Source organism: Semicossyphus pulcher, unplaced genomic scaffold (genome assembly GCF_022749685.1).
Source record: "Semicossyphus pulcher isolate SPU_LCO1_2020_fin unplaced genomic scaffold, fSemPul1.0.p SCAF_7, whole genome shotgun sequence".
Taxonomy (NCBI): domain Eukaryota; kingdom Metazoa; phylum Chordata; class Actinopteri; order Labriformes; family Labridae; genus Semicossyphus; species Semicossyphus pulcher.
The window spans coordinates 8,343,042-8,360,376 of NW_027211748.1; the positions used below are offsets into that span (position 1 = coordinate 8,343,042).

At 40.5% G+C, this 17,335-nt stretch overlaps 1 protein-coding gene across 1 annotated transcript; it reads left to right on the forward strand.

The window, feature by feature from the left end:
• The first annotated feature begins 1,435 nt into the window (after positions 1-1,435).
• Positions 1,436-17,134, forward strand: LOC138611261 (integrin alpha-6-like). The gene is made up of 26 exons (XM_069684244.1): positions 1,436-1,682; positions 9,185-9,312; positions 9,415-9,494; positions 9,841-10,102; positions 11,174-11,305; positions 11,414-11,621; positions 11,706-11,899; positions 12,003-12,100; positions 12,215-12,342; positions 12,423-12,512; positions 12,633-12,694; positions 12,892-13,046; positions 13,141-13,284; positions 13,666-13,781; positions 13,898-14,054; positions 14,144-14,227; positions 14,320-14,399; positions 14,531-14,608; positions 14,695-14,797; positions 14,910-15,080; positions 15,217-15,318; positions 15,426-15,536; positions 15,833-15,931; positions 16,064-16,192; positions 16,377-16,447; positions 17,047-17,134. Exons 1-25 carry the CDS (start codon positions 1,504-1,506, stop codon positions 16,434-16,436), a joined length of 3,150 nt encoding a protein of 1,049 aa, XP_069540345.1. The 5' UTR covers positions 1,436-1,503; the 3' UTR covers positions 16,437-16,447; positions 17,047-17,134.
• The last annotated feature ends 201 nt before the right edge of the window (positions 17,135-17,335 follow it).

A 17,335-nucleotide genomic window follows, 5' to 3' on the forward strand; every position in this document is an offset into this window, starting at 1 on the left:
ACTACTGTGGACAGTTACATGTGACGACACAAAGTCCAAGTCCAAGACAAATTTGCGATGGTGATAATAAAGTATAAATATGGTATCATATTGCAACATATCGTATCCTAGAGTATTGTATTGTATACTTGTTTCTAATTATGGCATTCCGAGGTCTGTTATTTCTTGATAACAGACAGTTGTTATGAAGAATGGACCGTTGCTAGGCATGCGGCTCTAATCGCACAATCCGGAGGACTAACTGTAATCATATCAAGCAGCTTTGAGTCGGGGTCCTGCTCATCTTGTTGGGGTTCCATTTCACGATAACAACCTGCTCACTTTACATTATCCCTTACGTATCACATAATATAGTATCGCATCATATTATATCTTACAGTATTGCATTGTATCGTGTTGTACTGTATCGTATCGTATGGCATAGAATCGTACTGTATCATATTTTACTGTATCACATCGTATAGCATTGCATCGTTTCATATTGTCTCGTATAATATTGCATCATGGTATCGTATCCTGTAGTATTGCATGGTATTGCATTGCACCGCATAGAATCGCATCGTATTGTATTTCACCACATTGTATTGTATCATAAAGCATCTTACTGTATTGCATTGTGTCGTATGCCATCGATACATAATATATTGCATTGTTTCATAACGTATAGCTTTGCATGGTATCACATCACATCGTATCACATAACCGCTTTGTACCTTATCATATCGCATCGTACTGTATCGCAGCATATATATTATTGTATCGCATCATATCATATAGTATTGCATCGTATCCTCTCCAATATATTGTACTGTGTCGTGCCATATCTTATGGTGCTTCTATTGTTGTATGGACTGATCGCCTAATGTCAAAAGGAACATTTCTGGCAAAATTACTTCATAGACTACCTACTGTGTCAACATGATTCTCCCTCGTTCCCTCCCAGCTAACACTATTACTGTGAGAACATGGAACAAGTGTGCAGATTGCATGCTTGTGTCACTGGTTGCTTTGCCAGTATTTTCCCTCTTGTGGGACTTAGAATATGTTTTGTTTATGGCTGTCTCCAAGGGAGTCTAACTTAAAGTATGTTTTAGAGTGTTAAAGATAGATATCTAGCCTACTGTCAGGAGCTGCAGTTGTATTGCCTGAAGGAGTGTTTTACTGCTACAAATGTGTTTTGACACAGCCTCAGGCATCATTGACCTGGTGAGGTTACAGGATTGATTTGTAGCAAAATGACAACTGGCTAATGAAACAAAGCGTTCGTATTTTTCTTCCAAAATGACAATGTAAGTTAGATTTCACGGCTGTTTGAGGTGTGGTAGGATGGTGTGTAAGTGTGTGTGCCAGGAGAGGCCAGTGGGAGGGGCAGCCTGTGCAAGTAAAGTGGACAACATTCAACCCTCCTGCAGTCAGTCAGTTGCACTTTTGCACCTCCTTCAGTAAGGAGTCACCTTCCAGCAGTTCAAGTGAGTTTTTTATTTATTTATTTGATTGTTTGCCATGGAGGGCAGCAGGATCACCTGTGGACTGTGGCTGCTCGTCTTTCTCTCGGGATGTGGGCGTCTGTCGGCTTTCAACCTGGACACCGTAAATGTCCTGAAGAAGACCGGGGACCCAGGCAGCCTGTTCGGCTTCTCTCTCGCCATGCACTGGCAGCTTCGACCGGAGGATAAAAGAATGTAAGAGCCGCACTTCTGTTTTCAAAAGGGACAAGTTTGGAGACTGTTTATTTATTTTTATTTTTATTTTTATTTTTACTTGTGCGTCGTACTAGACTTGGAACTTCTGTAACCATGTAATTAAAATATAACAGCAATGTAGACGACTGTAAGTTTATTTTGACGGTCAGAACTGCTATATGAGTTGAAAATCCTCTTTAAACCAACTTTAGAAAACCCCAGATACAATTTAAGCTGTAAAAATGTCACTTGAGTGCCAAATGCTACGTAACCGTTTGAGCTCAGGTATGTCGCAGGTAGTTTTACAACCATTTTTTGAACAGTTTTCCACACAATCTCAGCAAACACATTTCTTTAGCTTCTTAAAAGGAGTGCAGACCCGTTCACGCTTCTTTTTAGTCCAGCCATTCACCAACCGGTTGTTAATCTTTGTTAAATCCTTTCTTCCAGGTTACTTATTTGTGACCCCATGCAGCAGCACTTTCTTCATGTGCACGTAACAGCGCGCGCCTGCATTTCTGACTGTTCCAGAGTTGTTTAAGGTGAAACCGAGCCTCGAGCATTTAGGTCCAAAACATCTCATTGAATCATTGTTGGCATTTTTACGGGCATTGAATCAGAGGGTTTTGTCATTCTGCATAAAGGCTTACTGCCATCAAGTGCTCTCTGGTTTGAATAGCCTGCTATTAACTGACCTGAGACCAGACCAGTCAGAGTCTCTATAGTGGACCAGCCACAAATATTTGCCATTATGGTGACTTCAATATATTTTGGTCCTTTAAAAGTAACAATACCTTCATGTAAAAATACTGTTAAAGTCAAGGTCCTGTATTGAAATTGTTACTTGTTAAGAAACTATCAAATTGTACTTAATCTGTCAAAAGTTAAAGCACTCAATGTAGAAAATAACGAATAAGAAGACGTAATAATATATAATTTATACAGTATGTTTTATGCTGGGGTAGTTTAATCCATATAGTAATTCACAAAAGTCTTATAGGCTAATCATATGTTATACTCAGTACAGTACCTTAGGAGAGTACTTGAGCAAATGAGCAGTTATATTCCACCTCTGTCCATAATAATAACATAAGATGCTATTTAACAGATTTGGCGTATTCAAAAGTAGTGAGAACTACTTGTACAGCTCTTTACAGGCTATGTTCACAGATTTGATCATCACACAGATGTGTATGTTGTAGCCAGACAACAGACTCGGTGAAACTGCGCTTCAAGTTGTGTCTTGTGTTTGTGCTACTAATTTCTAAAGTGTGTTCATCCATTGCAAGATATCCTCAACTATCAAGTTTCAGAGTTATTAAGCATCCCCAAGTCTTTAATCTTCTCCACAGAGGTCAAACACTTCTCTTTAACTTATTTACACACGTATTTACTGTTGCTTCACATTCACAGACACACAGTAGCAGTTTGTGCCCTAGTTTTAGGCTGTGTCTAAATGAGATACACATGGTGATCAGCACAAGACCAAAGTCACCACGCTTCACGTTTTAAAGTTGAATACAAGAAAACAGTTATGATTCTTTGAGCTGGAAAAGAGCAGATAACAGTGTAGACAGTGTTGACTGAGTAAGAAGGAGAGGTGTCAATAATTGAAACAATTAGGCAATTAATCTAGTAGTAGACGGATGGAAAATTTCACTGGAATTTGCCAGTTTTAGCCTTTTAAATGTAAAATCTGCAGGTTTTCCTCTGAAGTTTGGACTGTCTTGACTGCAATTTTAACTCAGGTTATCATTTTTTTTGTACCAATATCCTGAGCTATTAGCCCTCATCTTTATTTAGATTAGTTTGTTAACAAGTCTTTTTCAATAAAGTCTTTTCCATAACCAGTTTTGATGACCTTAAACCATCAGCAGTATGATTTAAATGCATGTGTGTGCATGTCTGAGCAGGCAGCCATGTTTGTTTTGGAAGTGACAGTGCTCGTACTGCTGTTAAAGAGGTGGAATGTGCTCTCACTGTGGACTGTGTACGCACATGCGGCCATTCGCTGTGTGTGCGAGTGGATGTTTGCTGTGTTGTAACGGTGCTGATGCATGCTGTGGCTGAGCTCTGAGGCGTGGCTGTGTTGTCAGTCACTTGGACGAGTGTCAGAGAGCTCAGTGTGCCGCTGAAACATTCCTAACCTGAGGGGGAGAAAAAGAAGAGATAGATTGATTGATAGATTTTTTTGTGCTGACGGGGATTTTCTTCTCCTGGGAGAGTTCATTAACATATATTGCAGCAACATGTGTGCTGAAGAAGGCGTGTGTGTACTTGTGTCCCCCTCCTACATTTGCGTCTCCTCACTGCTGGGTGTGCGCACTGAGTCACAATCCTTAACCAGCTGTACAACAAAGGGGTTTATTTAGACCTCCAGTGACGAGTGTTGCATGTACCTGCAGGAGAGGGCAGGAGCTGATGGGATTGTGTTCATGTATGTGTGTGTTTGTGTGTGTGTGTGTGTGTGTAGCATTCCTTGGTTGGTCATAATTACCAGATAGAGCTGCCTGTATCATACAATCAAAAGGAAAACACAAATTGCATGATGAGGAGAAGAGGGAGGAGGTGACAGACTGAGGGTTAAAGGAAGTTTAAGACTTTGGATGATGTGTGAGGAAAAAGTAAATGCATGTGTATGTGTGTGTGTGTGTGTAGCTGGAGAAATGGATTGTAATGTCAACGTCATTCTGTGTCTAGATACCAGAAATGATCAAGGGAGATGGTAAGACTGGGGAGTTTAGAGTGTAAGACAGACAGATTTTTCTTCCTCTCAGGTTATTTCAGGTTACCAAACATCAAAGAGAAAGAGAGAGAGAAATGGACAAAGCGATGAAGGAATGCAGGGAAGAACATAAATCAGGTTTACATCTGGGCCCCAAACATGAGCAGTCGGACTCCAGCCCGCTGATAGAGGGAGAGAAGTTGGGTAACACATGATTAGAACCTCTGGATCTGCAACCCATTTGGAGGTGAACGCCTCCAGTTGATAGGATGCCACTGGGTGTTTCTAAGAAAAGGGCTGTTCCCATAGTCGGCAGCCAGTTTGCTGCTGTAAAAAAAAAAAAAAAGACACAACTCTCAATTCACCATATTCACATAGCTGCCATTTTCCTCTGATGTCATCTCAGGGCGGGTAGTTCAAATACTTTTTTAATGTCGTTCTGCTGTATGCCTTGTTATTAGTTGTATAAATTAAGGGTACCTGACAATCTTTATCAATTTACCAATTCTCAATTAATGCTGCAACTGAAAAGACAATTGATAGTGAAGATCTGGGGGGGAATCTCACCATATTATTTGATCATCATTAGCCACCTTTAGACAACAGCTACAGAAACATTACATTAGTATTATTTGATCCAAGCTAACATTATGCTAGTTCGTAAGTATCAACTAGTTACTTGATCCAAGCTAACATTATGTTAGCTAGTAAGTATCAACTAGTTATTTGATCCAAGCTAACATTATGTTAGCTAGTAAGTATCAACTAGTTATTTGATCCAAGCTAACATGTTAGTATCAACTTGTAATTTGGTCCAAGCTAACATTATGTTGACTAGTAAGTATCAATAAGTTATTTTATCCAAGCTAACATTATGTTAGTTAGTAAGCATCAACTAGTTATTTGATCCAAGCTAACATTATGTTAGCTCGTAAGTATCAACTAGTTACTTGATCCAAGCTAACATTATGTTAGCTAGTAAGTATCAACTAGTTATTTAATCCAAGCTAACATTACGTTAGCTAGTAAGTATCAACTAGTTATTTGATCCAAGCTAACATGTTAGTATCAACTTGTTATTTGGTCTAAGCTAACATTATGTTAGCTAGTAAGTATCAACTAGTTATTTGATCCAAGCTAACCTTATCTTAGCTAGTAAGTATCAACTAGTTATTTGATTCAAGCTAACATTATGTTAGCTAGTAAGTATCAACTAGTTATTTGATCCAAGCTACATGTTAGTATCAACTTTTTATTTGGTCCAAGCTAACATTATGTTGACTAGTAAGTATCAATAAGTTATTTTATCCAAGCTAACATTATGTTAGCTAGTAAGTATCAACTAGTTATTTGATCCAAGCTAACGTTATGTTAGTTAGTAAGTATTAACTAGTTATTTGATCCAAGCTAACGTTATGTTAGTTAGTAAGTATTAACTAGTTATTTGATCCAAGCTAACATTATGTTAGTTAGTAAGCATCAACTAGTTATTTGATTCAAGCTAACATTATGTTAGTTAGTAAGTATCAACTAGTTATTTGATCCAAGCTAACATGTTAGTATCAACTTTTTATTTGGTCCAAGCTAACATTATGTTGACTAGTAAGTATCAATAAGTTATTTTATCCAAGCTAACATTATGTTAGCTAGTAAGTATCAACTAGTTATTTGATCCAAGCTAACGTTATGTTAGTTAGTAAGTATTAACTAGTTATTTGATCCAAGCTAACATTATGTTAGTTAGTAAGCATCAACTAGTTATTTGATTCAAGCTAACATTATGTTAGTTAGTAAGTATCAACTAGTTATTTGATCCAAGCTAACATGTTAGTATCAACTTTTTATTTGGTCCAAGCTAACATTATGTTGACTAGTAAGTATCAATAAGTTATTTTATCCAAGCTAACATTATGTTAGCTAGTAAGTATCAACTAGTTATTTGATCCAAGCTAACGTTATGTTAGTTAGTAAGTATTAACTAGTTATTTGATCCAAGCTAACATTATGTTAGTTAGCAAGCATCAACTAGTTATTTGATTCAAGCTAACATTATGTTAGTAAGTATCAACTAGTTATTTGATTCAAGCTAACATAACATTAGCTAAGCTTTTCTCATTGTATCATGTAAAACAACAAAACACTTACATAACTTAAACGTTAGCTGTTGTCTGACCGTAGCTAATGGGTTATCAAACAAGTTGTTTTACCTTCAAACATGACTAGATTTCCCTCCATATTTTCACTGTTCGTTGGCTTTTTAGTGACTCGTTGTTTTGGAAGTGGTGAATTGATAACTAAGAAAACCTAAACAACCTTGGACACAGTAGTACGACATTATAGCAGCATTTGAGCCTCCCACCTTGAGCATGACGTAAGAGGAAAAAGGCCGCTGTGTAAATATGGTCAATAGTCTCTCTCTCTAATGGTCACTCTGTCGTCCTGCGGTGGGAGAGTCTGCCTGTGTGTCGCTGTAAGTGTGTATTTGTCTGTTTTTAGAGTCTCACGCACTCTCTCCCTCTCTCTGTTTGTCTTTGTCCTTCCTGCAGACTAAGCCTGTGTGTTGGGGCTTCCTCTGCTGGTGTTGAATGATTAGATAAACAGCTGGGTCACTGTCAGTGAGACAGCATGTCAGCCTTATCACAGAGGAAGCCCCAACACATCATGTCAGCACTTCACTCTTCAAAGGCAAATAATCAATATAATGTGTAGCCATTGAGATAATGGGTTTCAACTGAGATTAGTCTCCAATTTAGACTCTTAATAAAGACTTTTTATAAGTTGTATCAAAATTAATCAGTAATATAACATCTTGTTTTTGTTGCTATTACTGCACTATTGTAGGTTGCATTTACCCCAAAGAAAACAGCCGACGAGAGACACTAAATAACCATAAAATTACACTAACCCTTGTCCATTAATGCGGCAGAGACCCCAAATCCAGTGACCCCTTTTCCGCGAATGCAGTGCATCTTGGCAGAGCTCTTTCTCTCTATCCTCCTGATTTCCTGTGTCTCAGAGGATAATGAGAGTGGAGATGCGCCAACCTGGGATTCACCGTTAGTCACGAATCTAATTTTTTCCGCCTCATCTTTGATGGACAAGCACATGCCTTGACAGTTTCATTCAGTTTGAAAGTCTGTTTTGCTGCATGGAGCGTTGCAAGTGTCACTCTCCCACTGTAGTTTAAAAAAAGGCTGGATTGGACACTTAATGGGTGGGATAACGGCGCAAATTATAGTGCTTTGGTTTTGGAAACAAGGCCAAACCAATCTAGTGGTTACAATGGGGTAAACAGTGTCAAAACACTCTCCATGCTCCAGAAGAAGACGTTTATTGTGATTACTTGTCTTGATGCATTTTCTGATTGAAACATTTCCTCGCATTTTCTCAATATGGTTTTAATAACACCATAGCCATATTTTTATGTCATACTAATAGATTTATTGTCATTTGCTAACCCATATCATGTCTGCTTAAGTCAATATCCATGATGATTTACACCATCTGAAATAGTTATATGTATAGTTCCTCCTACATACAGTTGGTGCTCACAGTGTTACCAGTGAGGTCTGCTCTGCAGACATGCTGATCGCATTAGGACTCCACTCCTCACTCTGACTATACGTCTCTGTAAACTCCCTACCCAGATGTTGTGTGTGTCTATCTGACATTTCTTTGTGTTCCTGCTAAAATTGGCTTTTCCTAATCTGATATGGTGAAGACAGTGTGCTGTACAACATTAACTGTGAAGGCCAAGGCAAGCCAGAAAGAGCTCCTGGAGCTAACGGATGGAGAAGAGGATATATTAGGGGGTATGGACAGTGTGTATGTGCCCTGCTCTCCACTGTAAACCTCCACAAAGCATCAGTTCAGGGGATGACATCTTTGGCTTGTTTGATTTACTTCGTAGGAAACTCTAGGAACTGGATGCCCATCGTCAAGACTCGGGTGTGGCATTTGTCCTTGTCCTGGTCCACAAAGGCTGCCTCTGTGTGTGTGTGTGTGTGTGTGTGTGTGTGTGTGTGTGTGTGTGTGTGTGTGTGTGTGTGCGTGCGTGCGTGCGTGTGTGTGTGGAGAGATAGAAAGCCTGGTTCAATCAAGCACAGCAGGCGTTTGAAAGGACTCATTTGTACCGTGAGGACATGGAACATCAGTTTTGTGGCGGATGTGTGTGTGTGTGTGTGTTTGTGTGTGTGAATATGGCTGCTGTGTGACACAGTAGACTGGAATGTGTGATAATATAATTTGTAAAACAGAAGAAATGCCAGAATGCTTCTCTTTCTGAAGACTAGATGACAGATGGCTGCTGCTGCTTGAGCCTTTTTCACAAATTGCAATAATGATAGTAATAATCTTTATTTGTGTTGCACCTTTCCTACAAAAATGCAGCTCATAATGCTTTACAATATGGTACATTTATGCACATGAAAATACTCAGACTGAACATCAAGGTAGAGTGCCCTAACATTAAGATGGAAGGTAAACCCAAGTGATTGTAAACAAAAGATAGAAAAATTACTATTAAGATATAATGCATTACATAAGATGGCAAATTAAATCCTTGATTAAAACCTTGATTAAAATTAAATACATTGAATGCATAACATAAAGTGAATACATTCGAAATAATGATGATAAAGTTTTAGAATAGAGCACAAATAATGCATGGAATCAAGTGAAACTAAATAAAAGTGATTATGCGTATTTATGATCAAATGTGCATTTGATGGATCTGCATGCAGACTTTTTAACAGATTATTTTATGTGTGTGTTGCAGACTGCTGGTTGGCGCTCCAAGAGCAAAAGCCCTGAATGGTCAGAAATCTCAAGTAACTGGAGGACTGTACAACTGTGACATGAGCTCCAGCACAGCTGGATGCCTCAGAGTTGACTTTGACAATAATGGTGAGAGATGTGGTGCATTTCTCAAATCTGTTCTTGGATTTTTACACACTTCTCCTCAATAATTGACTCATTAATGTGTTGTGTCTTTATTTCTCTGCGTAGAGGATTTAAAGAGAGAGAGCAAAGAGAACCAGTGGATGGGAGTGTCAGTCAGCAGTCAGGGGCCAGGAGGAAAGATTGTGGTAAGACTTTGTGTCTGTTTTTTTTTTCCTCCAGATATTGCATGTTTCCTCAGGGTCTCAAACATGCCATGCTAACAAGATTCACAAATGTCCCTCAACAGTTAAGCCAAAAAATTGTGTCCTCGACTGAAGCTCCGAATCAAGCAGATAAAGAAATTTAGAACAGCAATAAATAATTATTTTTATTGTTTTTAAATCTGCAAATCATTTTTTAAATTTATCATTGTTCAATCTCTAAATTGGACTAAATCAACACAACAATTTTCCAGAGCCCAAGCTGACATCTCTTGTTTTTTCAATGTAAAACTCATCACAACTCGACCGTGTGTTTCTGTTTCCCTGGTAGACCTGTGCCCATCGCTATCAGCGCCGAACCAATGTCAAAACAACCATCGAATCCAGGGACATTATTGGCCGCTGCGTGGTATTGGCTCAGGACTTGACCATCGATCCCTTTTCAAATGAGGAAGGAGATAACTGGCATTTCTGTGAGAGCCGGCCCAGAGGCCACGAGCTGTTTGGCTCCTGCCAGCAGGGTCTCTCTGCCACATTCGACAAGGATTACCACTACCTCATCTTTGGGGCTCCTGGGGCGTACAACTGGAAAGGTAGTCTCTCGTGTGTTGCTGTGTTTGTTTGGTCATACTTCTCAATACTGATTCTGGTACCTAGACTTGAGTATTGGTCGATACATGTACCCCATCTCTCCAATAACCTACATGTTACAATTATTACTTCACAGCTGTAGGCTACTATCCCTGTATGCATTTGATATAATTACTATCATTGTTTTATTGCCTGGCTTAGTACACTGAAGGAATCATTACCTAAATACAAGGTGATTTTTAGCGTAAAAGTGTGATTTTAATGTTTTTTAATACCAAACTGTTTTTAAAAATGCTGCCAGACAATGTGCAGATATTTGCTGATATTGCCGATATTTTGCTTGCTTTGACTAGCCTAATGTAAAACTCGTAAAAGCTAGTATCTAGAAACAGGCTAAGCTAATGTTAGCAAGAGCTTGGCTCAAAGCCTCTGCTGACGTTCTGTTTCCACCGAAGACTGTCAAAGGAACCTCGATTGTTATTATAAGAATACATCTACTTAAAGTTATGCCTTTAAATGTGTGATGGGAAAACACTGGTAGCTGACATTTTGCCAGCTTTGACTGACGTTAAATTCTCCATTGGCGCTGCAGTGTTCTTCTGTGCCGCTCTAAAACAGTAGTTATTCGATGCAGCCATTTTATTTCTGTGTAGGCTACTGCTTTGGAGAGGAACTAACAAGTCGCTTCTTTAAGGGGCTAATAAACTATGGTATTGGATCAGTGAATTACCTAGTATTCTTGCCAATAAACAATACTGCATTTGAGGCTGTGTTGGAGGCATTTCTGATACTGATATCGGTCTCAAAACAACTCCAACAACAGAATAGATGTTTGTTTAAAGAGAGCTATTCAAAAGAAAATAACTGGGCATGTGCTTTACTATCAATCTACTGTATTTAATTTCAGATTATATGTTCACTTTTTATTACAAAGTAATTTGCCAGTCATGCTTTTTCAGTCATGTGTTCAACATTACTGCCGATAAGGATCATTGCATGATGGGTTTTGCATTATTTTATTACCAGCCAGATCTCTCCTGTCTTAACTCCTCTGGTCTCATCTCCTCCTCTAGGTATTGTTCGCTTGGAACAAAAGAACGACACGTTGTTAGAAATGGGAATCTATGATGATGGTCCTTTTGAGGTGGGAGACGAGAACATAAAGGACCCTGATCTGGTCCCTGCTCCTGCCAACAGCTACCTGGGTAAACCACTGCTCGCTCTCTTCAGTTACTGCCAACCATGCAACAACACTTGAGTAGATCCATTGTCACAAAGAAACATACTCAAGTATCTTTGATTCTGTCTCCCAGGCTTCTCTCTGGACTCCGGGACTAAATTGACAAACAAGGGCCAGCTCACGGTGGTGGCTGGAGCTCCCAGAGCAAACCACAGCGGAGCGGTGGTGCTGCTGAAGAAAGGTAACACGAACATCTTGGTTGAAGAGTACACGCTGGAAGGGGAAGGGCTGGCGTCGTCCTTCGGCTACGATCTGACTGTGCTGGATCTCAATGCGGACGGGTAAAGCTGCTTCACACAATCAGTACAAACTTCTGCTTTGAAAATCGCCGTTTACTCACAAAAGAGTAATGTTTTGTTTGTTAGATGGCAGGACATAGTGGTGGGAGCTCCTCAGTACTTTGAGAAGGATGGAGAAATTGGAGGAGCCGTCTATGTCTTCGTCAACAATAAAGGAAAATGGAACAAAGCCAAACACACCAGAATAGACGGACCTAAGGACTCCATGTTTGGCCTGAGCGTGAAGAACCTGGGAGACATCAATCAGGATGGCTTCCATGGTGAGGTCACAGTGTTTGTTTGTGTACATATACCCCTACTTGAATGAATAGTATCTACCCGTATGGCCGCTCTGTGAGTCATTATTGTTGTTCTTGCTGTCAGATTTTGCCGTGGGAGCTCCTTACGAGGATGAAGGTGCTGGGAGAGTTTACATCTTCCACGGATCAGCAGCAGGGCTCAAATCTATAAAAGCTGAACAGGTATGTAATAAACTGGTGGAACTTGGATGCAAGAAAAGCCAGGCAAAGATTTGGATAACTATATGTTTCAGTAATGATTTTCTGATATGAAAATGCGTGTCTGTGTTTCTGTAGACTCTGCTCGGCAAGCCTTTAGCAGTCAGGCTGTTTGGTTACTCTCTGGCAGGAAACATGGACCTGGATAAGAACTCTTACCCTGACCTTGCTGTCGGGTCCCTCTCTGACGCTGTGTTTGTCTACAGGTGAGTGAATAGGTACATTTTGTCCTCCAAACATCTCTGATCCCAGTTATAGAGTTGCTCATTAAGTTCTGTCCTCCCAGAGCGCGTCCAGTTATCAACATCAAGAAGGAGATCATTTTCACGCCAAAAGAAATCGACTTCACGAAGAAGAACTGCGGCAACAACTTCTGGTACGTGTCGTTTGAATCTGAAATGTTTTATTCATTAATAAAAGTTGATCAAAGATTCGGTCTGTAAAAGAGGTTTAAATCTTTGTGTCTCACTGTGGATGCACTCTATTACGTCCCCAGCTTGGAGGTTCAGGCATGCTTCACCTACACGGCCAGCCCAAAGAACTACGCCCCTAAACTGAGTAAGCTGACCAATCTTTTTCTTAAGGAAAGCAGAATGACAGAAAATACAAGGATTCAACACCAAGAAACCATACATAGTCATTTTAATGATACACAGTTAAAGGGAGGTTAAAGCCTTGAACAAAATGTCCAAGTTATTTTGTATTATATATATTTATTGTCCTCTCCCTAATGTCCCTGTCTCTTTCCCGTGTAGGGGTGGTGTACTCCCTCGAAGCCGACGCCGACCTCGTAAAGAACGGTCTTAATTCCAGGGCATTGTTCCAAGATAATAACCACGAGTCCAAAGGAGTCATCGCCATGGACCAAAAAGGAAAGAAACAGTGCATTCAACGTCGGCTCATAATACAGGTATTGACTCTCTCTGTGGGAATTTCTTTCTTCTCTTTTCATCACGGTGCGTTGTTGGTGATGTGTAAAGCTGTATGATGTCGTCATTCCACAGGAAAATATTCGAGACAAGCTGCGTGGGATCCCCATCGATGTCTCTGTGGACATCGAGGAGTCCAAGCGTAAACGCAGACAAAGCTCAACTGCTCCACTGACGCCTGTCCTGGACGAAAGGGAGAACGCGAAGACTCGATCAGAGGTATGTTCTCATGATACTTGCCTAATCTTTTGGCCTATGAAATAAAAAAACATCAAAATCACAGCATTCAAGTGATGTCCTTCAAACAAAGGAATATTAAGTAGGATTTTTTCTTGCATTTTGCCAATAACACATTCAAACTGGGCCCTCCTCCTGGGCTCTTCGTCACCAGAAGCTTACTCTCACTCTCTCGCGCGAGAACACGGCCAACCCCGCGGAGCAGCATCACTGTTACATACATAAATACATTTTCTTTTATCGATTAATAGATAAATCGTTGCAGCTCTAGTAGAAACACCTTTGATTTTGTAGACGTGCTGTAGATTTGTTGTATTCCCACTGTATCTATGTGATCTTTGGTGTGTGTGAATGTGGTTGTAGGTGAGTTTTCTGAAGGAGGGATGTGGCCCCGACAACCTTTGCCAGAGCAACATGCAAGTGACAGCTCGCTATGGCAACAGACCAATTGAAGGAGACACGTTCACTCCATTAGAACTGTAAGAGGACACACACACACACCCACATTTTTCATAAGAGTAGACTGTATTTTTAAAGGCTGTGCACACACACATTTATCAGCGTATGGGCTGATTATTTGTCTGTCTTTCTGAAGGGAGAACGGTGTGCCAGTGATCTCGCTCAGCAACCAGAAGGACATCGTCTTGGAGGTCAAAGTGACCAATTTAAAAGGAGATGATGCGCATGAAGCCTCTGTGATGGCCTCCTTCCCACGCTCGCTTACCTACGCCGCATACCGCGTTCCGGCCAATGTGAGTCTCTCTTTCTTTGTCACACTCTTACTTGACGACAAAAACTCACCGTGTTGTGGTTCTGATTGGAAATTATGACTTGATTCCAGGAGCGGCAGGCAGCCTGCATGGCCAATAGAGATGGTTCTAAAGTTGATTGTGAGCTTGGAAACCCCTTCAGACGTGACTCACAGGTGAGAGAAAATCATCTTATGTTAATGTGTTCCTCCTCTGCCCGGGTAGAACTGTTTATATTTATTTAATGTCTCTGCGTTTGTGCATAAAGGCAACCATCTACATTTATCTGAGTACCGCACGTATCTCTCTCAACACTACTGAACTGGAAGTTAATCTTCAGCCCAACACGTAAGCATATCTAACTGCCAAATAACATTGATTTATATTCTGTGATTGATTTTGAAATTAAGGATTGTTTCACTGTGGTCTCGAACATTTCAGTATCTAACTCGACTTGTTTGTAAACTCTGATCCGACAGGACAAGCGATCAGCAGAATATCGCCCCAGTTAAAGCAAAGGCAAAGGTGGCCATCAAGCTGCAGCTGTCTTTGACAGGGTAAGTAACACTCACACTTACAGTTCAGGCTGAAGCACACAAGTATGCACAGACTTACACAAAAAACTGTTTCTCTGCCTCTCTAGAATAGCCCAGCCATCTCAGGCCTACTTTGCAGGGAAGGTCAAAGGTGAGGCTGCCATTAAGACTGAGAGTGAAATTGGCAGCGCTGTCACACACCAGTTCAGAGTGAGTCATTTTATTTAAGTGACTTCTTTCTATCTGAACCAGGCTTCCTAATGCACAAGTTTAGTTATATATTTAATACTATATTATTTAATTGCTTCTGTTTGATTTACAGATAATCAATCTGGGAAGGCGCTTGTCAGGCCTCGGCATGGCCACCCTCGACATCTACTGGCCGAAGGAGACAGCATCAGGGAAATGGCTGCTCTACCTGATGAAGATCAGCTCCACTGGAGTGGAGAACATACAGTGCACTCCTAAAGAGGAGGTCAACCCGCGCAAAAAGGTCAGTGAACGTATCATATCAAGGTGTGCTGCTCACTCCGCACGTATGTTTTTATCAAACAGAAGTTTAGGTATGTGCTGGATAGAATAATATATATTACAATTAAAGCAGTGAAATGTTCTTCCTCTGTTTTAAGGAACCGAGTAGCACCAGGAAAAGAAGAGCCACAGAAAAAACCCAGGGGGGTATCCAGGGCACAATTTCACGTTTAGTTGACAAGAAGAAATTTAAAACTCTGGTAACACCACACTACCAAGTCTTATTATTATTATTATTATTATTATTGTTATTTTTGATGTGCATCTGCAACCAGTTGTAACTTTGTGCTCCCTTCTTCACTGACAGTCCTGTGACAGTGGTGCCAAATGTGTGAAGATACAGTGCCCCCTGCAGGGTCTGGACAGTAATGCAGTCATCACTCTCAACTCTCGTATCTGGAACGGCACCTTTATAGAGGTAAGGCAACAGAAAGGTAGCAGGTTTTTACTGAACTATACCACTCAGAAAAAACCTAAAGTACACAGTTTTACTATGGCACATGTTGACTGACAGAAAAGTTGCACTTTAGATCAGGTTTTCTGTATGCATTGTGATTGCTTACATTGAACAAATACAACCACGCACTATATTATTTCAGCCAAGCAAGGGCCAAACTGAAATTAGATCACCATATAATTGTAATATATTTTAGTGTTCTCATTGATTACCCCATGCACCATCTAAACTTGATCTTCTTCCTCTGTAAAATAAAGGATTATTCAGAGCACCATCATGTGGAGGTGATTGTGAAGGCCATTCTGCATGTGGAGAGCACTACAAAGAACACAGTGCTGCACAATGCAGAGATACAGGTAATTAATATGCGACAGAACTGAGCCTTAGAGGGGAATATGATCATTTACTGCAGCAGCTCAATGTAGTGCATGAATATGAAGAACTCAAGCTTGTGTTTCTTAATATTGTGTTTCTTTTATGTTCCTCAGGCGAAATTGACGGTGTTCCCAGAGAGGCGAGCAGAAGGAGTGTATTCAGGAGTGCCATGGTGGATCATCGTGCTGTCCGTCCTGTTCGGGCTGATGTTGTTGGCCTTGTTGGCTTTCCTTCTGTGGAAGGTAGGACTGATGGAGGGCTGGGCCGACTGTCTACCGGTCCAGCCCATAAGAACACATCCAGCAGATCCACATTAATCAATAACAGCTTTTAATAAAATCTGGATTTTTATAGAAGCAGCAGCATTTTCAGACCAACTGTACGCAGCACATCATTCTCATTTTCTAACAATGTTCCTCTCCTCAGTGCGGAATCTTTGGGAAAAAGAATCAAGAAGAAAAAGAGAGACTGACAGCAAATGCATAAAAAGAGAGAGGGTAAAATTTGAAGCCTGCCGTGAATGAGTGAAACCGTTTCTCTCGCTCCTTAACGCTACAAAAGTGTCACTTTCTGGTTTTCGCCAGGCAGTGGGCAACTCTCACACCATGTCATTAATGCTATAATAAAAGCTGACTGGTTATTTCTGCTATGAGTTCAGACCTTGAAGGTTTTCACACATGGTTATGTGTGGATCATTACAGTTTACTTGCATGGCCAGGGGAGGTGACGGCTGATACGCAAAAAAAACTTACTTGCTGCTCTGAGGACATGCACCACGGGGGGGCTGTTCTGCATCTCTTCATTTTCTCTCTGTTTCCAGTTTATTTTGTTCCTATTGCACACGCAGTCACTTGGTCTGAAGGTTTCTTTCTCTCTACTTAGAGAACATGTAAAGAACATGTTCCTTTTCTTTAAGAGGTATGCAGATGGCTCGTCTACACCTCTTAATGGATGCACTGCATCTCGACTCTTGCTTGTGAAACGGACTGATGACATTTAATGTCTCATAACCCTCCTCCTTATTCTCAGAGAGCCTATAAATAACCCTCCCCCCCCTCCCAACAAAATATTAACGTTTTCTCTTTCTTCTCTGCAGTGTGGCTTTTTTAAGCGTGCCCAATATGAAGACAAGGTTCCCAGTTACAACGCAGTCCGGATCAAACGGGAGGAGAGAGCAGTAAACCCTGGTGACTGGGAAAGCCTAGAAAAGAAGCCCTGGATGACAACTTGGCACGAAAAGGAACATTACTCGTAACGGCCGATGAGATCTGACTAAACAATTCCTGTCGCTCACTGATAAACTCAAATTTCGCTCATTTTTACTTGGTTCTCTTTGCACAACTTGGACTGTAAATATCAAGAAACAAACTCATTTGTCTTAAAAA